The following is a 26,572-nucleotide window of genomic DNA, read 5'->3' as shown; positions in this document are numbered from 1 at the left end:
GTATAGGATTGCTGCTTTAATGAGGCAAGCATTACAATCTCACCATGAGCGAGTAGCATTCCCCCCCCCCCACAAAGGAACCCAAAATCTGGAGAATGCTGCACTCCCTGCTCAGGGAAGTGGGGCATAAGCAGCACCACCATCTGCTGACCAGTTTCAAATTCAGTCGCGATTCAGAATGCGCACAGAAGCACCTCTACATGTGGCGGCTAAATTACAAAAGGTTTTCTCCAGCCTCTTCCTGCTGACTGCCAGAGTGGTCCAGCCTGTCTCTCTCTCCCCCCCCCCCCGTCACATTTTCCCACATAGCAGCAAGAGGATGCAGCCCCGGTGGGAAGGGAAGAGGCAGATATCGGTCACAGTTTCATTCTTATTTCATGCTGGCCTCCTGTACTTTGCAAGCTGCCATGTTAACAAGCATTTCATTTCCAGGCTGTGCTGTTTCCACCGCTGAATAATTTAAAATATTCACAAGGGGAGGGGAAGAAATGCACAGAGAGAGAGAGAGAGAAAGAGAGAGATTCACTGCCTAGCAGGGTCCCCTTGGGATGACCATGTTGCATTTTTTTATGGCTGAACTGCAATCCCGATTACAAAGCCCTCCTGCCCTCCTCTGCCTGTTCATCTCTTAAAAAAATAATCTCTAACGCTACAGAGCTGGATTTCAAAAGACTCCGCCGTGGAAGTCTGTCCCGGGACCTAACCAGGAACAGAAGCAACTTCTGAAGAGCAACCAGGAGGGGTAATGATCTGAGCTCTGTTCCCCTTTTCAATGAAGGTCGCCCCCCCTGCCTGATTGGAGTGCCCTTTGAAATAGAAACATTTGTTGAAGTTAATAGATTTTATTTGCATCTAGTTACAGAGAAATAAATAAAAGGCAGTTGTTGTTTCAAGGGACCATTGGTTACACCAAATAGATTTTGTTGTGTTCACAAAGGAAATTTATTTGCTTAAAACATAATTTAACAGTTTGCTCGAGTCTTTAAGCCACGGATTAAAGCACATTATAGGATCTAGTTCTATATTTATTTTATTCATTTTTGACAATAGAAGTCTGCATGCATCACAGTTCACACAGAGGAAGGGGAGGAATGTAGAAACTCTGATAAATCAAAAAACTGAGGGGACGGGATGTTCTAGCCTGCTGATACTACGTTGTGGGCTTGTGCTTTGAGTATTTGGGGGGCTGCTCTTACCATTGTTATATATTTATAATTGTGTGTGTGTTTTTAAAAAAAAGTTTTAATTGTTGTAAGGGACGTAAGAACATAAGAAGAGCCCTGCTGGATCAGACCCAGGGCCCCATCAAGTCCAGCCTCCTGTATCTCACAGCGGCCCACTAGATGCCTTGGGGAGAACGCAAGCCCAAAAGACACTTGCATCTCGCTGTCACTCCCCTGCATCTGGCATTCCATTTATCCTCGCACCCCCCCCCCAACGAAAACATCAGACCGCACTTGTGTTTAACTTGGGCCACTCTATTAAACACAAGCGTCCAATTTTTAACTCAAGAAACCTCCCGAACACACCTTCCCTCCCTCGCCAGACTGGGGTAGGCAAAATAAAAAAAACAAAACTCGGCTCAAGAATCATCTTAATGATGGAAAGCTGGGACAGAAATGTGTCTTATAGAACTGGCTTTCCGGGTATTGCTGTTGCTCTTCTGTTTAATTACAATTATGTTTTATGGCTGCTTTTAAGTTTGTTTTAATGTTTTATGATCGTCACGGCAGAGTACCATTGTTTTTAGCTATTTCCGTACCTGCCATTTTGTAAGCTGCCGTGGGTCCCCTTGGGGAGAAAGGCGGGTAAATATACAATAAATAAATAAATAAATAAATAAATAAATACATCCAGCAAGCGGCCAGAGAGTTTTGTTATTTTGTTGCATTTTTTTAAGCGGCCATGGGCGTTTGCTTTGCCAAGGAAAAAGAGTGAGGTATACATTCTTTAAAGAAACAACTAAATGTCTCAAATCAAATCATGTTATGCACCAGACTGCCAGTGAAAATGTCCTGAATGGGCAAAGTGATCGCACCACTTGTGAGTTTTGGCAAGAAAAATGCTCCTTGAGTAGGTTACCCCTGAAGAAGATGAAGGTAAAATCTCAACAGGCAAGTTATTGTAAATTGTGTTTCTATTCTGAAGAACTTCTGCAAATGGCTTCTGTTCATAAACAGAGCGGGCACAGGAAGACTCCCACACAGGGATGCACACAACAACCTATCCCCATAGAGCAGGGGTATCCAAACTTTTTGGGAGAAGGGCCACGTCATCTCTCTGACACTGTGTCAGGGTTACAGGAAAAAAAGGAATTAATTTACATTTTAAATTTACATAAATTTACATATATGAATATATTAGAGATTGAATGAAAGAAGGTCTTGGAATAGCATAAGACCTATAAAAGGCCTTGCACAAAGCAAGGCCGGCCTTTCCTTCACTGCCGCTGCTGCATCACAGACGTGAAACAGCAAGCAGTGGCGGGAGCCCTCATCACATAGCTCACATGAGAGGTCAAACCCTGAGAGCTGTTCCGTCAGGCCAGTGCAAGTCTCTGGAGGGCCAGAGGCTCATTGGAGACTGGGGGGTCCCTGAGGGCCAGATTGGGATTGCCCGAGGGCCACAAGTGGCCCCGGGCCAGGGTTTGGGCACCCTTGCCATAGAGCAGGGGTGCCCAAACCCCGGCCCTGGGGCCACTTGCGGCCCTCAAGGCCTCTCAATGCGGCCCTCATGGAGCCCGCAGTCTCCAATGAGCCTCTGGCCCTCCAGAGATTTGTTGGAGCCTGCAGTGGCCCAACGCAACTGCTCTCAGCGTGAGGGCAACTGTTTGACCTCTCGTGTGAGCTGTGGGATGAGGGCACCCTCCACTGCTTGCTGTTTCATGTCTGTGATGCAGTAGCGGCAGCAAAGGAAAGGCTGGCCTTGCTTTGTGCAAGGCCTTGAGCTATTGGAAGACCCTCATTCAGTCATATGTTCATCTTTAATATATTCATTTATGTAAACTTATGTCAATTTATTCAAATTTTAAATGTAAATTAATTCTTTTTTCCCTGGCCCCTGACACAGTGTCAGAGAGTTGATGTGGCCCTCCTGCCAAAAACTTTGGACACCCCTGCCATAGAGCAACATGATCAGAGTTCGAGGCAAGTCTATCCAGTAGAGAGAGAGGCAAACTCCTCCAGTCAAGGTGCAAAGGACGGACATTGGCCATCACGCACCTTCTGCTATTCTGTGGAGATGCCTTTGCAGGGCAATTAAAATCCAGAAAAAAGACAGCCTCAAAGATGATTACTCTTCCCACCCTTCCATCTCTCTCTTCGCACCTTGCTTAGCTCTGCTCGGGGGGGGGGGGAAATGCTGCCTTGATGGATATTATTTAAACGGCGCAATGTTCTTGATGGGAGTCCTCACCAGCTGGCATGCAAGATAAGTCTGGGAGCATTTCCTGACTTGAAGAGCCGGCTCTGAGCAGCGGAGATCACCCTTCCGCACAAAGTGGCCGCTGTCCCTTCTGTGCAGACAAGCTATTTAGGAGAGGCAGGTGCAATGAAATTTTATCGCGTTCAGCCTATCCTGTTCCAAGGGGCTGTCAGAGGTGAAATGCCCCCCCCCCCAAACATTAAAATAGTGAGACTCCAGGTGAGGGTCACCTTAGCTTATCTCCTCCCCACTTACTGGGGGGGGGGGGAGTTCAGACAGGAGGCATTCTGCTTCCCTTTGGGAAAAGAATAGTGCTTATAATTGGCTTGGTAAGGTCTAGAGACACAGAAAGCTGTTTTGACTCCTTCCTTGCCTTTGAAGAAGCCCAATATGTTTACTGCTCTGTGTTCTTACTGGTCTTTTGAACTTTGTGAGGAAGAAGGCTGCAAAGAAGGCATTTTTGGTGGTGGAGATCTTGGTTTGAAGAGGAGTATTCTCTGATTAAAAAGAATTCTTCCACCTGGACGCTACAGAGTCAGAGAGCAAAAGGGAAAAGAAAAGAAGCTACCAGATGGCTATATTTTCCCTGGAACGTTCACTACAGAAGACTTATGTGTCCACCCAAAAGAATCAGATGGGGTGCACAGGAAGGGGAGTGGTGGCTTGCATGCAGAAGGTTTCAGGGTCAAGCCTTGGTGCCTTCAGGGAAGGCAACTATCTGACACAGCGGAGTGCCTCTGCTACTGAGCAGTGGTGTAGCTAGAGGGGGTGCAAAGCACGAAGTTTTGCAGGGAGCCTCACTGCAGTGTGCAAGTGGATTGTCCCCCTCCCCTTTGGAGCCATTCCAGGTGTGCACCCCTGTTTTGCTCTCCCCAACCCGGAATGGCTATGAAGGGGAGGGGTTGCTTGCATGCTGTGGTGAGGCTCCCTGCAAAACTGCTTTGCAACTCTCTAGCTACGCCACTGCTACTGAATGTACAAATAACTCTCTCAGAGCAACCCTTAGAGGTGAGAGAGAGGGCGATTACACACCCACCCATATCCACTGCATTTTCCGAGATGTACAGAGCATGTTTGCAGCAACCTCAGCTTGGGTAGGTTTGAAGGGAAGGAATAAGCCTGTATGGAATGGATTGTTCCATCCCATTCCATTGCGGCAGCAGTAGCCCCACTGGAGCTGTGTCCACCGAGGCAATAAGAACATAAGAACAGCCCCAATGGATCAGGCCATAGGCCCATCTAGTCCAGCTTCCTGTATCTCACAGCGGCCCACCAAATGCCCCAGGGAGCACACCAGAAAACAAGAGACCTCATCCTGGTGCCCTCCCTTGCATCCGGCATTCTGACAAAACCCATTTCTAAAATCAGGAGGTTGCGCATACACATCATGGCTTGTACCCCATAATGGATTTTTCCTCCAAAAACTTGTCCCATCCCCTTTTAAAGGCGTCCAGGACAGATGCCATCACCACATCCTGTGGCAAGGAGTTCCACAGACCAACCACACACTGAGTAAAGAAATATTTTCTTTTGTCTGTTCTAACTCTCCCAACACTCAATTTGAGTGGATGTCCCCTGGTTCTGGTGTTATGTGAGAGTGTAAAGAGCATCTCCCTATCCACTCTGTCCATCCCCTGCATAATTTTGTATGTCTCAATCATGTCCCCCCTCAGGCGTCTCTTTTCTAGGCTGAAGAGGCCCAAACGCCATAGCCTTTCCTCATAAGGAAGGTGCCCCAGCCCTGTAATCATCTTAGTCGCAATCACCTCCCCCCAAACTGAACTTATCCATAGGTCATAGGAAATGCCTGGATTTTTTGCTCCAAACTTACACTCAATTTATCTACAAGATTAACATATGCACTCGTGACTACGGTAAGTTCTGCTGCCCATTGTACTACAGCTAGTGATACTACTCAGGAGAGTCCCAAGGTCTTGGGGTGTCTTGGGATGTAGTGCAAATCTCATCTCATCCCCTTTCTCACCCCAAGGCTTGCCCTCCCTCCCTCTCTTCCTATGCATGCACCATGTAGTTTTAGCATCTCCTCCCCACTCTCCTCTTTCCAGAAAAGAAAGTGGAGATGAGGAGACCTGGCTATTGCATCTTCCTGTCCTCTCCTCCACATCTTCCTCTGGAAGGAGGAGAGAGAAGTTGCTAAAGCAACCACGGCAGCAGTGGGAAGCCAGCACTTGTGCCCAGAAAGAAAAGGATCAATGGAATAGACAGAGAGGGAGTGATGATGGCTGGAGGGCTTGCGAATGAGTGGAGCAGACAGGTTAGTCAGTGGGTGGGGTGGCACCCATGGCAAAGAGAGGCAGCATCCACTGCCACCCCATGCCCACCATGTGAGATGACCTCAGTGGGCCTTCTAGACAGGCTAGCCCTATTACTGCTGCTAACAGCACAATTACAGGTCCCTGTCTCAAGGAGCTTACAATCTCAAAACCAGAGGCAGTGGAGGTTAATAATATGACGCAGGATAATATTCAGTTCACTCACATGTACAAAGGGTTCTATATGCCAATAAAAGTGCTATTGTATTGTATTGTATGGTATTGTATTGTATACAAAGGGTTCAATATGTACTGTGTATGCCTATTTGGGAGAAAGCCTCACCAAATACAGCAAGGCAACATGGAAAGGGTTATGCTGTTCAGTCTTCGCTTCAGTAGGGGATGAAGACTAAGGAGTTGAGTCCACGTTTTTACAGAAAGGTGGGTTTTGAGGAAGGATTTGCAAGATGAGAGACACAGATATTCTGCCCCTAAAGAGAGATTTCTTTTGAATATCCTGGGAAAATCTTGTTCTTGCCAAAGTGCCTGCGAAAATGTATTGCCTGTTATCTGGTAAAGAAAACTAATGGACTTGTAGCTTTGTACGCCCCCGAAGTTTGTGCAACAAATTGTAGTCTCTCACCTGGAGACCTGCATTAAAAATCATCCAACTTTTAGCACTGAGCGCATTTTGACAGCACAACAGCTGGACTGAGCTGATGTACATGTTCTGACGGTCCCTTGTTTGATACTGTCACGTAGGCGATGAATTGCTCATTCAGCCACTCAGGTTCTCACTTGTTCTTTCGCCTGTTGGCCCCCTGCTCTTCAGACCTCCCTAAAATAGGGGTGGGCAACCTTTTTGAGCTGAAGATCACATTGGGATGTGAAAACTGTATAGCAGGAGACAGAAATCAGAATCGGTGTTCAAATTACCATCATAGCTTTTACTCCAGCTCTGTAAAAAAAAAACTGCATTCCAAAGTGCACAGTGAACATTACCCTGTCCACTTTGCTCTTTTTTTTTGCAGCGCTCTGTTTTGAATCAGGGACCTCTGGAGAATAGGATGTTTTGCGCTCTCTCTCTCTCTCTCTTTCTCTCATTCTTCTTTACAGCTAGTTCTTCAAGACATGCACTGCATCCATACAGGACATCTGAATACTCATGTTCAGTCTTGACATAGTTGCTTGGTGCGCGCCTGGGTCCTCCCTTCCATGTGCACAAGCCCCGATGCTCTGCAAGGAGCAAGACTGCTCCATCAGTCAGGCAGGAAAGAAGGGAGAGAACGACACCATTGTGGCTTACACAGATTGGCTGACACAAGGTGGGAAAAGAAGAGCAGGAAGCTCTCGTGGTTTATCTGTACACTTTCTGGGCTCCTGGAGGGAGGGAGGGTTCTCGTGTTGCAGGCTGGGGTTTGAGGTGGGTTCCCAGACCTGTCAAGCTGAAGAACACTGGGCTAGAGCAACAGTGCAGGAGACAGTAGCTGCTTAGGGAGAGTCTTGGTTTGGAGGTCATTACCTTCACGGAGTCCAGTGGGGGCTACAGGATGCTGCTGCTGCAATAGAATGGAACAATCCATTCCATACAAGCTCATCCCTCCACTTCAACCTACCCAAGCTGTTGCTGCAAACACGCTTTGTGCAGCTTAGAAAACGCAGATGGGTGGGTATGTAATCTCTCTCTCTCTCTCTCTCACCTCTAAGGGTTGCTCTGCGAGAATTATTTCTGGCATGTCTTCCACTCTGCCAGCTTCTTCCCAGGCATGGCCAGAGGCAAGCCTGGTTCTATTCACAAGGAGAACTGAAGTGGTTGCCTCAGGTAGCAGTTTTTCAGGGGACACCCACTTCTGTCTGCTCACTTGCCTCCACGGCTGCCATTCCTTCTCCCAGTTCCTGAACTGGAAAAGGAAGAGGGAGATGGAGCAGAAGAGAAAATTGGAGGAGAGGAGAGTGGAGGGTTAGAGCATCAGAGTGTCTGACACTCTAGCCCACCACTCTCCTTCCTCTTCTGTGTCATCCCTCTTCTCCCCCCCCCCCAAATCCAGTGAGCAGAGGTGGAAACATCAATAGTTAAGGGGAAGACAGTGTTCAGCACATCTCCTCAAGCATTGGGGGGGGGGGGAGAGTGTCTTGGGCCTGCCCTGGCCACAGGCCGTAGCAGGAAGTCCACAAGGCTGCAGCTTGACACCAGCAAAACTTGTGGGCGCCTCCAGTTCAATCACTCTCCTCACTTGTCCTTGCTAGCTGTCAAAATGAAATGGCGTCTCCCCAGAGGAAGCAGTGTGCTCACTGAATGTACGTATTAATAAGCATATTGACTTTTTCTTTCCTGTTGTCAGTCTCCATCAAGATTTATTCCCCTTCGTGGCCTTTCATCGATCGAGGAAAGCAGTATTCCCACAGGTCAATCAATCCTGATCCTGACCATGGACGGAAGTCAATAGCCATTTATTATATGATTTATGGGCTTCATTACTTTAAACACTATTGAAGAAGGAACACAGTAGAAAGTTTAAGAAGGGAAGAAGGCAACAGGCACCCGGGGAGGGAGGTGACAATCCAGCTCCCAAACCCCAAGATGGGGGGAGGGAACCTTACGAAGCACACCTGACACCAGAGCAAGGCAGGGGAGCGGGAGGACGGGTGAAGGGACAAAGGCTGCAGTGGAAAATATGAACAGCCTCCTTAGAAAGGAAGCTGCCATATATTGACCACTGGTGGTTCTCCAGGATTTCAGAAAAGAACCTTTTTCAGCACTATGTGGAGATGTCAAGGGTCCAGAACCTTCTTGCACCCAACATATGATCTTCCATGGAGCCTCCCTGCATGTTAGACATGTGTTTGTGCCCAGAGATGGTGTGGAAGTGGAGTACTGATCTGTCACCTCTTGTTGTTGGCAACCTTCAGTCTCAAAAGACTCTGGTATCGCGCTCTGAATGGTGGTTCTGGAACAGCCTCTAGCGTGTCTGAAAAGGCCGATTTGGGAGTGACAATCCCTTCCACACTGGGAGCAAGTGCAGTCTGTCCCTGGTCTGTCTCCCTGGCTATGGGTCTTCCTTCTTTGCCTCAGTCTGTTGGCCAAGTGTCTCTTCACACTGGGAAAGGCCATGCTGCACAGCCTGCCTCTAAGCGGGCCGCTCAGAGGCTAGGGCTTCCCACCTGTTGAGGTCCACTCCTAAGGCCTCTGTTACCTCTACTGGTAGAGAAACAGTGGTGGGCTGCTTCAGCTGCTGCCCTCTCCTTCTTCCTGCCCTGCAGGGAGGAAAGGTGGAAGTGGGGAGCACTAGAGACTAGATTGGTGGTCTAGAGGGGTGGCTGCTGCTATTCAAAATAAGAAGGCAGAGAGGGAGGGTAGGCAAATGGGCAGCACAAAAGGAGAAAGGAAAGGACAAACTTGGGGAAGAGTCAGATGATCCAGACCAGGGGCCTCCAAACTCCAGCCCGCAGGCCAGATCAAGTGCAACAAGATAACTATCTCGGTACAGTATGGTGGAGATGAAGCCTTGCTGTTTGTGCTGCTATCTCCTATTTTCATAGCCAATCTTTGTACAGAATCACACCAGGCAGCCACTTCCCCCTGGAAATCGGGGCACAGAGCCTTCAGGGGTGATGTGTGGTGGAAGCAGCTGCCCTGTGCGACTCACAGCGAAGTCAGGAAGCCGCAACGTGGAACGGGAAGGCCTAATCCCTACCACACCGAGGATCGTTACGCAGGTGCATCGCAGACTATAGTTTGGAGGTCCTGCTCTGGACCAGCAAGTTTTCAACCTTTTTCATCTCACAGCACACTGACAAGGCGGTAAAGTTTTCAGGGCACGCCATCAGTTTTGGGACAATTGACAAGGCACAACACACTGCTGGCGGGAGGCCCACATCCCACAATGGCCCTACTAAAAAATGACCCTCCCCCAAACTCCTGTGGCACATCTACATTTGCAGCACATCAGTGTGCCAAGGTACACTGGTTGAAAATTACCACTCTAGCCCACCACTCTCCTCTCCTCCACACCTCCTCTTCTCTCTCTTCCTTTTTGAATCCAGAAAGTGGGAAGGGGAGCAGAGTGGCAGCTAGCATGCTGCAGGGTAAGGCAGGGAGCAATATTTAGTGCAGAAGGTGCTGAGCCAGGGGTGTTGGTGCTTGGTGCATGCATGTTTATTGTAGATCAGTGTTTCTCAACACTTAACCCCCAGCGTACCACTTCATATGATCCACCTATTGGGAGTACCACCAGAAGTAACTAGTGATGATGTCATCGCCAGTTACTTCTGGGTTGAGATGCAACGTGACAAACACCAGTAAGAGGCTCAGGGTGGATGGGAGGGCTTTTCTGAGTTCAGAAAAACTTTCTTTGGAGCTTCCTACTGCTGTCTGTTGTGTTGTGTTCCTGGTCTTGCTGCCTGGTGGCAGGTGTCCAGGGGGTACCACAAGTACCACTAGACACCACCTCAAGTACCACTGGTGATACCTGTACCACTGGTTGAAAAACACGGTTGTAAATCAACACTAGACTTCCGTGTTGAGTTTCATGGTCCACGCCCCAAATGTTCTAGTAGTGGAACTCACAGGATCAGGCCCAGCTTGGCTCCAAGTTGCCACTGGAGAAAAGTTGGTACAAAACTTAGGATCAAAAAAGTTCTCACAAAAGCCTCTGAGAGAGCTTTATAGATCCACCACAGCAAACATTCTTCCAGAGCAAGCACTAATGTGTGGTGTAGTTGCTAATAAAGTGATTTCCATGTCATTAAAACATGTTTTCCTTGCCATGAGGGGGAAAAAAGAAGAAAAAAAAACACATACACACAGAAGAGGCACGTTTCATCTTTGGCAGTCTTCTCAAGGAGTCTGCTAGAGAAGAAAGAGGCTGCGAGTATTTCTCTGGCATCGCTGTAATTAACCGGGCACTAGTAAGACGTACCTGAGACTAACAACTCCTAATTAAGTGTGACTTTCCCGAGACCAGCTGCTGGAGGCGAACAACTTTCAACAAAGAAGAGCTTCATTAGAGACATGAATGGGATGGGAAGCCAGCAAAACAGGATGCAAAAGCCGCTGCCATATTGCCAGAGGGCCAGTTTAGCAAGCCCAAGGGAACCCATTGCCTTTAATATTTCATCAAAGGGGCCTCAGTGTTTAAACGCTACACTTCCTTTTATGATTGTTTCATCAACGCAACTGGAGAGGCCTAGAGAGAAAGCTGTTTACATTTTGGGTTGAGAGCGGCCGTCGTTTTGAACCTTCGGGAGATGCCGCCACGAGGCGGCTCTGGAAGAGTTTGCAAAGTTGCTCTTGCAACAGAGATCGGAGGCCATGTTCTCCTTGTCACAGACAACCTCCTTGATGTGCTTAAAGCACTGGAAATTGGCCTTGGGTCCCTTCCATACATGAGTCTTTTAGCCCTGGCGAGAAGTCGACCTGCTGCAGACAGCGGGAGGTGGGACGATCTCTGTGATTCCACACAGTGCTGCACATAGAACTGTGTTTCTCATCTCCGTCCTGAAATGCCTGTCCCCATGGCAAATGCAAAAAGAAATGGGGCACTACCTCCCTGACAGCCTCCTCTTTCAGAATCCCTTGCCTCTTGCCAGAGCTAAACAACTCCAGGTCCTGGGCGCAGCTGGTCTGTATGCTGAGCTCCCAGAACAGTAGCCTGGGACTATCTCAAGAGTAAAAGGCTCTCAAGCACTTAACTGGTCCTGTCTACCCACGGTGGCCATGGGTGCTGGTTAAACAGGAAGGGCTATCAAGGGCTTCCTGTTTGTGTTAAGCCTTGACTTGAATGAAGAGGTCTCCCTGCTTCTGATGCTTTCTCTCCTGTGACTCTTGGTTTTATTCTTGATTCCCGGCAAGCTGCTCAGTTCCGACTCCTGGTTCACTTCTAGGGACTGACTCCCGGCTTTTCTTCCTGATTCTCAACTTGCTTTCGGGTTCAGAGCAAGCTCCGATTTGGAGCTTGTTTCACAATCTGGACTCTGGGCTCTGACTCCTGGCTTGCCTCCTGGTTCTGACTGTTTTGGGGTTGCTGCCTGCTGCCCAGCCCTAATACATATGTACCTTTATGTCTCTCCCATTCTTCCTTCCTCTTCCTTGATGCTGCTGAGATGCAGATACACACGCAACAAAGCAATCCAGGGCAGAAAACATCCCATCCATCTGTTGATGCAGAAGAAGCATGGCCAGGTACAAGGAGAAGCGTTGCCTAGTGGCAAGGGCAGCTCTGCCTGCACCTTCCCACCGTCCATTATATCGCCATCGGGGTACTGAGCAAGACTCATGCTGCATCCATTCTTGCCAACATCTAATTAAGATTAATGCCCGTGTCCAGCTGCTATCCCCCAAGGGGAAATCTATTAGCCATACTGCCAAAGTTTTTCCTAGGAATTCCTCCCACGTTGTGTGTGTGTGTGGGGGGTGCATCTCAACGAGAAGATCTTCTGTGAAATAGACAGAAATCTTGCTTCCTTCTCGGAGCGCTAGTTCCATGCTAAGGGCGCTAGCAACAGCAGGACAAACTTGAGTCCATTTTGCAAAAACAGCAGGAGCCCCCCTGCCTTGAAGGAGAAGGAACTGTGAGCACAGGGTCTCTTGCCTTGCAAGTTTCCAAGTGCAACTGGCAATGAATTAAGACTCCTGGGAATCTTGCTCCTCATTTTTGCTGAACACTAAGTTTGCTCTTGCTCTTCACTTCTGAATCTCGTTTTAACTAAAAAAAGATGAGCAAGTTTTTCTAACATTCTGAAGTCCAAACTATTGGTCAAATCTGGGGAGGGGGCGATGGTGAAAGATGGGTGTGAAACAGCTAATTCCCTTCTGTATTTCTCCACCATGGCTGCCTCTGTAGTAGCACCCCCCACCCACCCAAATGCCCTCGTAACATGATGTTGGAGATCGTAATGATCGTAATCTCCAAAATGATCGTAACATGAGTTGGAGATTTTCCCTTGACAAAATCACAGTGACTGCAATAACTCAGGTGTCTAGGGCAACATGCCACATGGACAATGGAAACTCCATCCTAAGGCACAAGTTAAAGGGCTCTCCCTATTTTATTTTAATGACTTTAGAGCAAGTCAGCACTGGAAAGAAAACAAGCAAACACTCACTGTGAATGAGAAGCACTCTAAGATCATAGCCTGAGAGCTCGAGGGCAAACCAACTTTGACCTTAGGAAGGAGGGCTGGGGAACTGAATGAAAGCAGAGCACAAAACTCCTGATTAATTAAGGGTGCAATCCTAACCCACTTTCCAGCACCAACGTAAGAGCAATGCAGCTCCTAGGTAAGGAAACAAACATTCCCTTACTTTGAGGAGGCCTCCGTGAGTGGCCCCCAACTGCAGGATGCAGCACACGTCCCACTGGCAAAGCTGTGCCAGTGCTGGAAAGTGGGTTAGGATTTGGGCCTAAGGCAGTGGTTCTCAAACTCTCTGGAAGAGTTTGAGAGCCAGTAAGTCTTTGCAGGGCGGGGGGAGGAGGCAGCGGGGGCAGGGGGAAGGCAGCGGTGCGATCCCCAGGATCGCGCCACTCAGGGGACTGCAGGGGCTTGGGTGCACTTACCCAAGCCTCCTGCACCCTCCCTGGGGTGCGGGGAGCCCGGCACGACTTCTGGCAAGGCTCCCCGCAGCAGGGAAAGTGAATGCAGAGCGAGCGCACTCCACTTCCGCACCCAAGCCCCTGCAGCCCCCTGAGCAGCGCGATCCTGGGGAGTGCGCCGCTGCCTTCCTCCCACCTCTAGGCTGCCCCCGCTCCTTAAGGGGGCAGAAACCAGGGCCCTCAGGCTTGGGCAACGTCACAACGCCCCAGTTTGCGTAGCACTGGCCTAAGGCATCAAGGTCATGGCCCAAGCCTGGTTGGCTTATCAAGCTACCAAGAATGAAATCTTGGAGATGAGCTTGTACGAAAGGTGCCTCTTAGCTGTATGCATGGAGTTGAAATGAGATTCAAGAGCTGGGCAATAATCCCTAATGAGAACTTGAGGTGCACTTTTGTGCTCTGCCTTCCCCAACAGGTAGGAAGTCTGAGCAGGCTTTTCAGAATCAGTTTCCACTGAAGGTGAAAGCAGACTAGAGGTTTCTAATGCATTTGCAGCCATCTGTTTATTTGAAACCTTGCAAGGCACTGACTATGACACTGGGTGAGAAGTATGCATAGAACGGGGGCCTGTGCAGTGCAAGGGGTGGGGGCCAATGCAGCTTTGAGAACGTGCTGCACCTACCCTACAGTTTCCTATCAGCAGAAGCCAGGCCACCAAATGCCAGGATGGTGGGCAAGTTGAGCCCCCAGCGAGATACTGCTGAGTGCAGTGCTTTGCTATAGGATTGAATGGCAATGGTTTGTCCATGCAGCAGAAAATTAAAATGCTGAATGACTAATTTAACATGCTAAATGACTGAGCTCAGAACACTTGCACGTGTTACAAGTCAAACGCCCGGGGCTGACCCCAAAACCCTTCCCTGCTGTACCTGAAATAGCAAGTCATCACGCCTAGTCCCCCATTATTGAGCATCCATGACCCATATCTTTCTTTCAGCTAACACTTCTCCTCCTCCTGAAGCAACTCCCCCATGGTAGAGATTGGGGACCAGAAGAAAAAGAAGAATTTAGTGTCTCCCATGGGACACTTTAGGCTGCTGCCACTCTCCTCACTTTCTCTCCCCGTCCCCTGGCTCTGCCATGGGGAGTGCTACAAGATGAGCAACTGGGGCCAAGCCATCCAGATGGGTGGGTGGGTGGGTGGCCAGTGGAAGCAACAGGGTGCACAATCAGGGTATCTACAAAAGTGCCCATTTCACAAGGACTTATCAGTGGGCCAGAACTGCGTCATTTCCTTGAAAAGTTCTACAGATCAAAATGTAAAATGAGATTTTTCACTGTCCAGAGGGTGTCCTTAGTCTGCTTTTCCCCAAGCCACGGAGAGGGGTCTTGGGATCATCTTTACCTAATTTACACCTCTGTAAGTTTTTAAAAACATTACAAATCCGTTCCTTACCATCCAATCATCTAGGGTCCATCTTGTGCATATTCCGTGCCGTTTTTGGCTTCTTTCCTTCTGACTTTTTAAATGGAAAAAAGTAGCCATGGAGGGAAGAAGGGAGGTGGGGGAAAGGGAGCCTGCTTAGCCATTATCCTCCCTGCTGTTGGTTGGCTGCAAATCTGCTCCCCCCACCTACTGTTTCCTACCCATGGATGTAGAAAAGATAGTATTATGTAAGTGTCGTTAAAAAAACAAATAATGAGAAGGGCAATGATCCATTTGGAGATAATATCGCAACTCACAGCTGAGTCCTAAGAGGAACACGTCTATTTCATCACTGAAGGCTTTATACCCTGCCCTTGAGTTGGGGGGAGAAATATATATATATATACCAGTTGGGTGACAATGTGTTAAATTCATAATAAGAGATTAAGTAACAGTCAAAACGCAAATGACAACGGCAATAAAATAAATGGCAAAACAACAACAGGAGACTAATGACTAATTAAATGCAGAAGCAGGAAAAACAGCGCATTAGGTTGATGCCAAATGCGAAGAGTCCCAGAGTCCTTCTGGAAAAGCATTACATTTGCCAGGCATTTGGATAACAAGAGAGATGAGTGGGTGGAGGGATTTCTGTAGCCTTGGTGCTACAGTAGAGAAGGTCCCATCCCAGGTGTCCCTGTGTCCGTCCGTCCCCCCTGCAGAGGTATTTAACATGTGGGTTGGGATCTGGAAATTAAGCCATTTCTGCCCAATGCTGCGTATAAGCAACAGGGAACAAATGTATACACCTGTGGGCCAGGAAAAAATGAGTTAAGTCATGACCTGATTTCAGGTGGGTTGCAGCCATGCTGCCATTTTTGTTTAGAGGCTAAAACCTGCTTGGTTCAAACATTAGCCAGGGCAAGGGGTCTTCAATGAGGCAGATCCTACTATGGTAATGGGGCTATGGTTTTGGAGGGATGGCTTTGGCCCATAGATCTTCACTAAAATCGCTCAGTCTCCTGCCACCCACATGCTCCCTTCACCATAGCATTCCCCATTGCTCTTGGCCTTCTCTTGCCAGTCCTCCTCTTTCTCTTCTTCTCAAATTTGAGTGTGCGGTGTCACCATAAGAACATAAGAACAGCCCCACTGGATCAGGCCATAGGCCCATCTAGTCCAGCTTCCTGTATCTCACAGCGGCCCACCAAATGCCCCAGGGAGCACACCAGATAACAAGAGACCTGCATCCTGGTGCCCTCCCTTGCATCTGGCATTCTGACATAGCCCATTTCTAAAATCAGGAGGTTGCGCATACACATCATGGCTTGTACCCCGTAATGGATTTTTCCTCCAGAAACTTGTCCAATCCCCTTTTAAAGGCGTCTAGGCTAGACGCCATCACCACATCCTGTGGCAAGGAGTTCCACAGACCAACCACACGCTGAGTAAAGAAATATTTTCTTTTGTCTGTTCTAACTCTCCCAACACTCAGTTTTAGTGGATGTCCCCTAGTTCTGGTGTTATGTGAGAGTGGAAAGAGCATCTCCCTATCCACTCTGTCCGTCCCCTGCATAATTTTGTACGTCTCAATCACGTCCCCCCTCAGGCGTCTCTTTTCTAGGCTGAAGAGGCCCAAACGCCGTAGCCTTTCCTCATAAGGTAGGTGCCCCAGCCCCGTAATCATCTTAGTCGCTCTCTTTTGCACCTTTTCCATGCCACTCTCTGCCCCTCCTCTCCTTCCAATAGCCTTGGAAATGCCGTAGTAAGACTTTACAACTGACTGCCACTGGATAGGAACAGAACTTGGAACCCATGCTTCTGGCTGAGGTAGATCCTGACTCTGGATCAAGACCACTGCTGTCTTGTAAACTTGACAGTACAGAACAGGGGCTTGGAGCCAGTGACTAGCAGTGAGGTCCAAGTCTGGGGGGGGGGGGCAAACCTGGCAATATGCTGGTGACATGATGATGCAACACCACAAAGCATTCAGGGGGTTACCCCAGTGCCTGTGTAATCGCAGCAGAAGCTGAGCTGCTGTTGTTGCAGCTCTAGTCTCTCAGCAGAGTCGCTTGGAGAGACTAGAGCTTGCATTAGCAACCCTATGATCGCGCAACTGTTCAGAAACTGGATGGAGCGCGTGCATAATCACAGGGGAGGCTGAGCGATCACTGCCACAAACTGTAGTCTCTCCCTGTATGTGAGGCTACTTTCATTGGAGCAGGGGAGAGGAGGTGAGGGGAGGCTCTGCCTCCCCTGCCTGCCCTGACCGCACAGCCCTGCTTGGAGCGGAGCCTCCAAGCCAGATCTCCAACTGCTGGCAGGTCCATGTAACAGCAGGTAGACCCACACACCAGCTGCTTGGCTGAGCAGGCTGCAGAGAAAGCAAACGAGGGCCTGAGTTTGACAGGGCCAAGCACTGAGGCTTGGGTGCCCGGCGCAAGGCCTACCTGGTGATGATGGCGAGGTGGGGAGGGCTCATGCAAGCCCCCATGAACAGCACCACGTTCTCGTGCCGCGTCTGCCGGTAGGCCATCACTTCCCGCTTGAAGGCCTTCAGCTGGTCCTCGTTGTCCCGCTCGATGTCGATGAGGCGGATGGCCACCTCTCCGTGCCAGCGGCCATGGAAAACCTGCCCAAAGCGCCCGTTGCCGATCAGCTCGCCAATCTCCAGCTGCTCGAAGGGGATGTCCCACTCCTGTAGGAAGATGCTGGTCTGGCTGGCCTTGCGGGGGAAGTTGCGGGCAGACAGGAGCGAGAGGTTCATCTCCTCGAAATCGTCCTCGGACTCCTCGTCATTTCCCTCTTCGTTCTGGGGAAAAGGAAAAGGGACGGTGCTAATTGATCGTGCCACTGTCTAATTCCAATGTCATGTGTTAATGTTAATCACCCTGGCCTGTGTTTCAATCATAACTGTAACTGATGGAAGGCAGAAACCGAAACGTTGAAGGTTACTGGTTTGGTCAGAAACTCATTTAAATTTTTTTATAGAATCTTATTTATTTATTCCCCAGCTTTCCCAGGCCAAAGCAAATGCCCAAGGCTGTTTATTAATTACAATTAATATGTAAAATGCCACATTCATTTTGCTGCTGATAGGTCAAGGTCAAGTCCAGCTGCCAGGAGGGGCATCTAGCATCAACATCTACAAAACACAGAACAGGCAGTGGGCAGCTATAATTGCCTCCAGGAGGAGCTATATATACCCAAAGGGGTCAAAAAGCTGTTGCTCTTCTGCCTCCACTGAGACCTTCGTCACAAAGTTCACTCTCAACAGTCTTCCTTTCATTCTGGCCAAAGGAACGAAATGTCACTCGATCCTTGTGAGCGCCTTACCTCGGAGGTCGGCTCCACTTCAATTTGAAGTAATGGATTTCCTTCCAGGCTTTAAAGGAAACAAAACACTGTAGATTACTAAGAGATGAAATAATGCTTGCTCTCTCTCTCTCTCTCTCTCTCTCTCTCTCTCTCTCGCACAAACACACAGAGCCAATTCTCAATGAGAGCCCCTGGCAGACTTGAAGGGGACTTAATAGATGTTTAATTTCATATAGTCTCTTTTAAAGTTTACTTTGTATTCTATCTTTATTTGACGGGGAGGGGCAGTGGGGGCTAAAGCCTGACAAAAGCTCCTAAGGGGTCTTAGCAAAAAAACCCAAAAAGGTAGAATGGATGGAAACCCCTTTGGCTGCCTGATCACCTACGGCAAGAAATATCTCCAGGTGAAGAGACTTCCATCTCAGTGTCTGAATAATTAAGATGGCAGAATGGTGCATCCAATCCCCCACCCAAGGCAATTTCAATGCAACTTTAAAGCAGTATTTAAAACACACAGTGAGGAGTGATTCAGACCCCCCCCCCCACACACAATTATGCAGCAAAACTAAGTGGGGGAAAAACATGTGGGCACATGTTCCACACCCATGGGATTCCAAGGGCCTGGCAGATATATCATCGGAGCTAGTACATGAAAGCCGCTTCCTTGAGCAATAGCATCATGTCTGATCCTGAAGGCAGTGGGGGGGGCAGTCAGGTCAGAACCCCAGCCCCAAGAATTGACAGCAGACTAGAGCCTGCGCCTGGCTGTCAGGAGACCCCAGAGGTCCTGGTACCACAGCCAACTGCCATGCTCTTCAAGGAAACTCTCCTGGGCCTGCATCTTGACACTGACAATGGGCCAGAAGGAATGCAATAGAGCTAAGGAGGAGTAAAAGACTGGAGGCTGGGGGACAAGGACTGAACCTTTAAAGCTCTCCAGGCTCGACTTTAAGCCAATTGGGCCAATCGCTCCCAATTGGGCTCCATGTCTAAGGGCCCCCCCCCATGTACGGTAATCTATTCTAGTCTAGTCAAATACACGCAACAACACATTGCAAAGGACATTTGAATTTTTCATTCCAAACAAAAATAAATTTAAATTAATATTGTTACTAAATCATTTCAGTCATTAAAACAAGTGCTTTTGTAAAGTATTCCTTTTCAAAGGCAAGCTACACATTTTGCTTGTTTACTTGCAGTCTTACTCGTGTGCAATTTTATATTAAAATGTGCTTAGATCCATTTAGCCCATTAACTTTTTAAGTGCACATTTTGATTGCTTTTCATTCCACCATAGAGTTATGTAGTCCATAATACATTTTATTTATGTCTCTAAGATTCTTCAGACCTTGGCTATGAAACTGGAGCCCTGCAAAAAAAAAAAAAATGGCCAACTGGGACCCACGGCACTTAAGGCCATCCCCCTGCAGCTCTCCACTCTCCAGACAGAGAGATGATGTATATGATGGTTCGTCTGGATCTGGGGGTATACAAGACCTTGTTGGAGCAGGTAGCCCTCTCTCAAAGCTCTCCAGGGTCCTGCAATTCAACTCAAGCTCCATGCCAGCTCCCTCTCGTGCAGGGTAGAACAGGACACGACCCTCAGAGCTTTCGTGCAAGAACAGCCCTAAGGAATTTGCCTATGTGCCCAAGGACTTGGAGAATTCCCCAAGACTTTGGCAACTCAAGAAGTCACTGCTTAAAAAAAAATACTTGTAATATAAAAAGAAACTTTTCAGATGAATGTAGCTCCGCATTCTGATATAATACGTATCAAGGAAGTACAGTTAATTGGGCTGAACTGTAAGAATGCATTTCAAGCTCATTTGAAAATATAAATAGAATCACAGCGGACCCAGCCTCCATTTTTTCTGGTGAATCCACCGGGCGGGAGACCAGTCTAAATACCGATTTCTGGCTATCTCGTAATAACCATCTATTGGTTTTGTGAAATGTGGCGTGTTTCGTGACAAAGGTTTTCAATCTGAAATGGAATTATCCTTTGGCCCAGCCAACTGTACTGTGCATTTGATTATGTGTGCAATGATATGGAACTACTTAGGAGGGGATGATTGATGGACTTACGAGCACAAGGCCTGTCCTTATGACGGGTGTGTGGGGGAAGGACGACGGGGCTGCAAGGACCCCCTGTGGGAGGCGATGTGTACTCTTTGCACAAAGGGACACATATCCACTCCAAGAGGGGCCTGTGACAACAACAGGGGTGGGATGAGTATGGGGGGGGTTCAAAATGTGAACTCCCCCTGCCCGGAGGTCAGCTCCATTTCAAGCCCAGACCCTTTCAGCTAGGATCAATTTGAAGTGGGGGTTGCACTCTTCCTCCTGGGTATCATTGGTTACCTTCTTTCCCAAGATAAGGATTTTGGGGCTTGTGGAAGGAGGGAGAGAGCCTAACAGGTGATGGAGAGGTCACTTGCAGACAGGAGATTTTCCACAAGGTGTCTCTGCACCAGCCCCAAGCATTTGGGAGCCCAGGGGCAAAATCCTGCACTGGGCTTCACCAGATTCTCTCCCCCCCCGCCCCCGCCGGGAGTGGGCAGAAGAAGCAACAGGTGACAGATCCTCTCACCCTCCTTGTCAGTGAATGAGAAGCATCTGTGGTGGCAGCTCCTGCTTCCTCACCAGTCAATGGGAGCATGCCCTAGATGCTCTGCAATGACCCAGAGGCTTCTGGCGGGATGCTCTCCCTTAAAGGTGCTGGATGTAGCGACAGCATGAGTTGCTTGGCCAATTTGCGTCACTGCTGCCACCAGCACTGGGAGACTCAGGGGTTGGCCTGACTGGGTGGGCCCTTTCACAGGCGTGGGAGGCTCCTACTTTTGAGAGTCCATGAAGCAAAAGCCCTGTGGGGGAGCCCAATGTCACCGTCCCTCGTGCTTTGGAGAGCAGGAAGTGCACCAGCTACTTCCTCGTTGAGTCTGTGAACCAGCCAACAGAAGGGTGCACATTCCTACAAGTTGCTGCCTGCAGCTGTGATAGAAAAGGACTCTTGCTTGTCCACTGTGCAGTACCTGGTCAGCTTTTCCATCTGGGCACCCAATGGAGAGGCTCACTAGGATGTAGTGAAGAGCAGGCCGTGGCACTGAGCCACACTCTTTCTTCCTACACATTTAACCATTACTGGAGGCCCCAGCGTCTGGGGACTGGAGACCTGGACATGGTAAAATGGCGCTGGTCCCCACAACCACCCACGGCCTTGGCTCTTGGGGAGGTGGCGGGGACAGCGTCAGTGATGAACCTTCACTGCCACAGGACTTGGTTGGGCATAGCCCACAGGTGGTTCCAGAACGTGCCAATCCCAGTTCTGATGGCAATGCTGCTGCCACATCCCTGGTATTCTGTTGCATTTAGAGAGGTTATCATTCCTTGCAAACAACTGCTATGTGCCACGTAGTCTAACCGTAGCGGAATTTACGAAGTTGCTGATTCACTTGTGTTTCATTGATTTGTCAGCTAATCTCCCAGAGGCCTGTAGCCAGAGACTGCAGTAATAAGCCCAGGCACCAGCCGCAAGAGGCTGTCCACCTAATATTATTTATCTCTTCTCTCTCCCTCTCTCCTTCTCTCTCCAATGTATATTTCAGGAGGGCTGGTGCAGTTTACAAAAGAAAAAAAAATGGTTGGCAACCTTCAGTCTCGAAAGACTATGGTGTAAGCCTACAGCACCCGGTATTCCCAGGTGGTCTCCCATCCAAGTACTAACCAGGCCTGACCCTGCTTAGCTTCTGAGATCAGACGAGATCGGGAGATAGTGTTCACTATAGGGAGATGGTTGGCAACCTTCAGTCTCAAAAGACTATGGTATAAGCCTACAGCACCAGGTATTCCCAGGCGGTCTCCCATCCAAGTACTAACCAGGCCTGACCCTGCTTAGCTTCCGAGGTCAGACGAGATCGGGAGATAGTGTTCAGTATAGGGAGATGGTTGGCAACCTTCAGTCTCAAAAGACTATGGTATAAGCCTACAGCACCCGGTATTCCCAGGCGGTCTCCCATCCAAGTACTAACCAGGCCTGACCCTGCTTAGCTTCCGAGGTCAGACGAGATCGGGAGATAGTGTTCAGTATAGGGAGATGGTTGGCAACCTTCAGTCTCGAAAGACTATGGTAGAAGCCTACAGCACCCAGTATTCCCAGGCGGTCTCCCATCCAAGTACTAACCAGGCCTGACCCTGCTTAGCTTCCGAGGTCAGACGAGATCGGGAGATAGTGTTCAGTATAGGGAGATGGTTGGCAACCTTCAGTCTCGAAAGACTATGGTAGAAGCCTACAGCACCTGGTATTCCCAGGCGGTCTCCCATCCAAGTACTAACCAGGCCTGACCCTGCTTAGCTTCCGAGGTCAGACAAGATCGGGAGATAGTGTTCAGTATAGGGAGATGGTTGGCAACCTTCAGTCTCGAAAGACTATGGTAGAAGCCTACAGCACCCAGTATTCCCAGGCGGTCTCCCATCCAAGTACTAACCAGGCCTGACCCTGCTTAGCTTCCGAGGTCAGACGAGATCGGGAGATAGTGTTCAGTATAGGGAGATGGTTGGCAACCTTCAGTCTCGAAAGACTATGGTAGAAGCCTACAGCACCCGGTATTCCCAGGCGGTCTCCCACCCAAGTACTAACCAGGCCTGACTCTGCTTAGCTTCCGAGATCAGACAAGAGCGGGAGATAGTGTTCAGTATAGGGAGATGGTTGGCAACCTTCAGTCTCGAAAGACTCTGGTGTAAGCCTACAGCACCCAGTATTCCCAGGCGGTTTCCCATCCAAGTACTAACCAGGCCTGACCCTGCTTAGCTTCTGAGATCAGACAAGATTGGGCATGTGCAGGGTCATAGTGTGTTTACAAAAGAGGCCACCTTCTAATGCCTCAACCGGGTAACACCTTTTAATGCACCCCTGCTAATTGTCTAAAGAGGTATCTTCTAAAGCTGTGCCCTCTTACAGACAGTAAGGGGAGAACAACAGTCCCTCTTCACCCCAGCATGGCATCTCTTCCAGTGGCTGTTGTTGGAGGTCTCCTCCCCTTCTCTTTTAGATTGTGGGCCCTTCGGGGACAGGGAAGTATTTATTGGTTTTGCTATGTAGCCCGCTTTGTAAACTACTTTTTGTTGGAAAGTGGTATATAAATATTTAACAATGTGGGGCAAATGTGCAAGGCCGGTCCATCCATGAGACCAACTGAGATATATGCCTCAGGTGGAGGTTCGTGAGGATTCTTTGCCTCCGTTTGCCCACCCACTCCCTTCCGTTTGCTCCTCTTCCATCTGATTTGAAAAGAAGTGGAAGTGGGGAGAAGTGGGGAGAACTGGAGTGGTCAGAGCCTGGGTATTCCGATATAAATCTGTGGGTTTGAAGTATTTGCACACCTGAAGCAACCAAATTAAAGAAATGCTGCCTCTTCCCCCACACTGGACTGGACCCTTTAACAACACAGAAAGGTGGAAACTGGAGGCCAGGAAGTTGCTCAGGGCCATCTCTTGACCAAATGACCCCCCAGTCAAGAACAATGTCCCCTGTAACTTTTGCAGGGGCAGCTCTAGACAATGTCATGGTCACCACCAAGCTGCAGGGCATCTCAACAGAAGCACTGTTGCAACCCACCTAAACTCGCAGGGCCCCCATCTCCGGGGGCCCCTTCATACAGGATCATACTCATAAAGGCAGGAGGTCTGATCTAGAGGGTAGAGCCTCCATTTGCCTGAAGATAACAACCACAAGGTCGCCAGTTCGAGGCCGCCGGCACCATGCGACCTTGAAGCAGCTGACAAGCTGAAGCCGAGCTATTCCATCTGCTCTGAGCGTGGGTGGATGGAGGCCAGAATGTGAAACCAGATCAGAGTGAAACATCTGGACTGCTGTGGTTCTTGAAATATAGAACCTTCTTTCAACTGTAAAAATCCCTACGGGGATTTAATCAACCTGCCTATGTAAACCGCCTTGAATAAAGTCTTGAATAAAGACCAAGAAAGGCGGTATATAAATACCTGTATTATTATTATTATTATTTATTATTATTATTAAAGTCACAGTGATTCTCCAGACTATCCTCTACTTGCCACCAAACCAACAAAGCCAAGACCTCAGAGAAACTTCGTTGAAACTGCGCTCCCTTGCCTGGGGAATGTCACCGTGTCTCCTTCTAAGACTGGTCCCCAACTGTCAAGGGGTCTCTCGGAGGGAAGGGCAAGAAAGCGAGAGAGCAAAGCTCCCTGGAATTCTTTGGCAGGCCACTTATGCAAGCACCGGCAAAGCTAGAATTGGTTTCAATAAGGCAGGAAAAATACATTCTGAGAGCAAGAACCAAGCTGGTAACTTGTCTCTCACCCCCAAGCTTAGGGTTTGCAGGTTTCCTTAATCTATGGCTCATAATCAGCTGCCACTCCGAGCTGTTGCACTGTGCAGAAGTCAATTTGCTCTCCCTTAAAAGCCTGGGAAGAGCCTCTCCAAGGAGCTGCAGAGGGCTGCCACTCTCTGTATCACCTTGGTGGCCTGAGTCTGGTTCAATTCGACCTCTGCTAGCCAACTCAAACTCCTTGGTTTACATGAATCACGAAAGGCTAGAGACCTGCTTGTGTGCTTCTATTCTCTACCACTTTTTTAACATGCCAAAAAGGGAATGTGTGTGCATTTCCCCTCTGTGGTCTCAGGATGCGCGTAGAGTTTCGCTATCTCCTCCTGGAGAAGACCCATTCATCTATGCTGCTCCATTATAACTGTGGCCTCCCCTCTGTAAGTATGCATCACTGAACCAACCTGCTAACCCTATCTCCACTCATCCCCATCCCCACCCCTCTGATTCCCTTGCGTCACAGTATCTGTACTGCAAGCCCCTCGGGACAGGGAACCCTATGCAAAGTGTCATGTACACTGACAGTGGTATATAAATAAAATAAATCATTATTATTAGTTGTGATAACTGAGCCTCTTGTGCAGCTTACTAGTCTGAAACTTGCTTCTTTCTTCTGTTTGTTCTCCCCTCTTTTGACTCCTCCTCCCTGCCCACTTTCAACTGTGAGCTCTTGTTGGTGGCTGATATCTCCTTTCTCTGTTGTCACAAGCTTGCAGGTGAAATCAGCCTCTCCCCCTAAAGGCGAGACCTGTGCGGAGAACACTCTCTCAAGAGAGCCTTTGGCACTGCTAGAGAAAAGAGGCTCCCTCTGAAAAAAGGTCTCTCTTGAGGAGCTGCGAGTTCAAAGCAGGAGCACCGAGAAATAAGGAACACTTACATGGGGTTGGAATTCACAGGATGAAGGATAACTTGTGGCGCTCTGGTGGGCGTCTCAGGGACGACATCTGAAAGAAAGAGGATTAACGGTTCAGAACTGGGAGGGGCATGGACATTCAGGTGTTGGATGGGGGGCACACAGAGCCTGCTGGTAGCTGTAGCAAGATCATGTGGTTAAAAAGAACGTTAGATGCAAGCAGTGGAGACGTTTTTTGCTTCTTGCTACTGAGGCAAGAAGCTTCTGTGCCCCAAGGAGAGGGATGTGTGTGATCCAACCTAGTGGGACCCCTGTGAGAGTTGTCTTTCCCTCATTCACTTCCCAGGGGCAGCCCTTCCCGTGGCACAGAGATGCAGTGCATTAAACACGAAGGTTCAGGGGAACTGACATTTTTTCCCTGCCCGGCTTCTAATCTGTTTACAGTCTAATTTTAATTTAATCGGGGAGCTTGTGAAATTCGCTTCTCCTCGGAGGCACAGTTTAAGGCGCTCCTGGAATTCATTTCTGAACCTGACTTGGGAGAATTTCACTAGCATCTCCCATATATTAAGACGCGAACAGAACCTATGCATATGCAAGTTATATAAAGTTCTCTCTGTACAGTCGGGAGCTCTGTCGAAAGCAGTGTCCCTGACTGTGTATACAAAGCGATCCCCTGCAAAGCAAGCGTTCAGACATTCAAATGAAGGTATGGAGGTCAGGAGTGGAGATGGTGTGGAAATTTTTGACTTCTTCCTCTGCCTCCACTGAACGCCTAAAAGGGGTTCAAGAGAAAGGTTGTATCTAGGCAAGAAGAAAATTAAACATGCGAAGATGGCATTGGAGTAGCAGCCCATTGTGGAAAGACTTACCTGGAAAGATGAACTGTTGCTTGTATTTATAATAATGGGAGGCTGCAAAGGAGAAAAGACACAGATTAGAGAGGACAAGGCAGACCCCGAACCATTTCAAAGGACCGTACACGAGTGGAGTCTTGCAAGACAGATTGGGGTCGCGGTGGAAAACACAATGAAGACGTTGACTGTGCGTGCGGCAACAGCTGTGAAAAAAAAGACTAATTCTGTGGCTAAGGATCATTAGAAAAGGAACTGCTAACATTATGATGCCCTCTACAAATCTAGGACATGGCCAATTTTGAAATACTGTGTAGGGTTCTGGTCACCGCATCTCAAAAAAAAAAAAAAAAGATTGTTCAACTGGAAAAGGTGAAGAAGAGAGTAGAAAACATGAGAAGGGGCCTGAGGCACTTACCCTACAAGGAGAGGCTACAGCAGTGGTTCCCAAACTGTGAGCTGCGGCTCCCCGAGGAGCTGCGGAAAGTAGCCAGGGGAGCTGCGGAATCCTCACAAAAAACAAACCACCCT

General features: G+C 48.8%; 1 protein-coding gene and 5 pseudogenes across 1 annotated transcript in view; all 6 read right to left on the bottom strand.

Moving 5' to 3' along the window:
* Positions 1–26,572, bottom strand: part of KSR2 (kinase suppressor of ras 2) — a 186,856-nt gene that overhangs the window by 39,369 nt on the left and 120,915 nt on the right. Inside the window, exons 12-15 of the mRNA XM_066609856.1 lie at positions 26,060–26,101; positions 25,212–25,278; positions 17,991–18,039; positions 17,105–17,466 (exon numbers count right to left, since the gene is read on the bottom strand). Coding sequence (XP_066465953.1) covers positions 17,105–17,466; positions 17,991–18,039; positions 25,212–25,278; positions 26,060–26,101 — 520 coding nt within the window. The remainder of the gene's footprint in view (positions 1–17,104; positions 17,467–17,990; positions 18,040–25,211; positions 25,279–26,059; positions 26,102–26,572) is intronic.
* On the bottom strand, positions 21,800–21,922 carry LOC136634563 (5S ribosomal RNA; annotated as a pseudogene).
* Positions 21,952–22,074, bottom strand: LOC136634590 (5S ribosomal RNA; annotated as a pseudogene).
* Positions 22,104–22,226, bottom strand: LOC136634843 (5S ribosomal RNA; annotated as a pseudogene).
* On the bottom strand, positions 22,256–22,378 carry LOC136634851 (5S ribosomal RNA; annotated as a pseudogene).
* LOC136634841 (5S ribosomal RNA) lies at positions 22,408–22,530 on the bottom strand (annotated as a pseudogene).

This window comes from Tiliqua scincoides, chromosome 14 (genome assembly GCF_035046505.1).
Source record: "Tiliqua scincoides isolate rTilSci1 chromosome 14, rTilSci1.hap2, whole genome shotgun sequence".
In the NCBI taxonomy this organism is placed as follows: domain Eukaryota; kingdom Metazoa; phylum Chordata; class Lepidosauria; order Squamata; family Scincidae; genus Tiliqua; species Tiliqua scincoides.
This window is presented reverse-complemented; position numbering and strand designations above follow the sequence as displayed.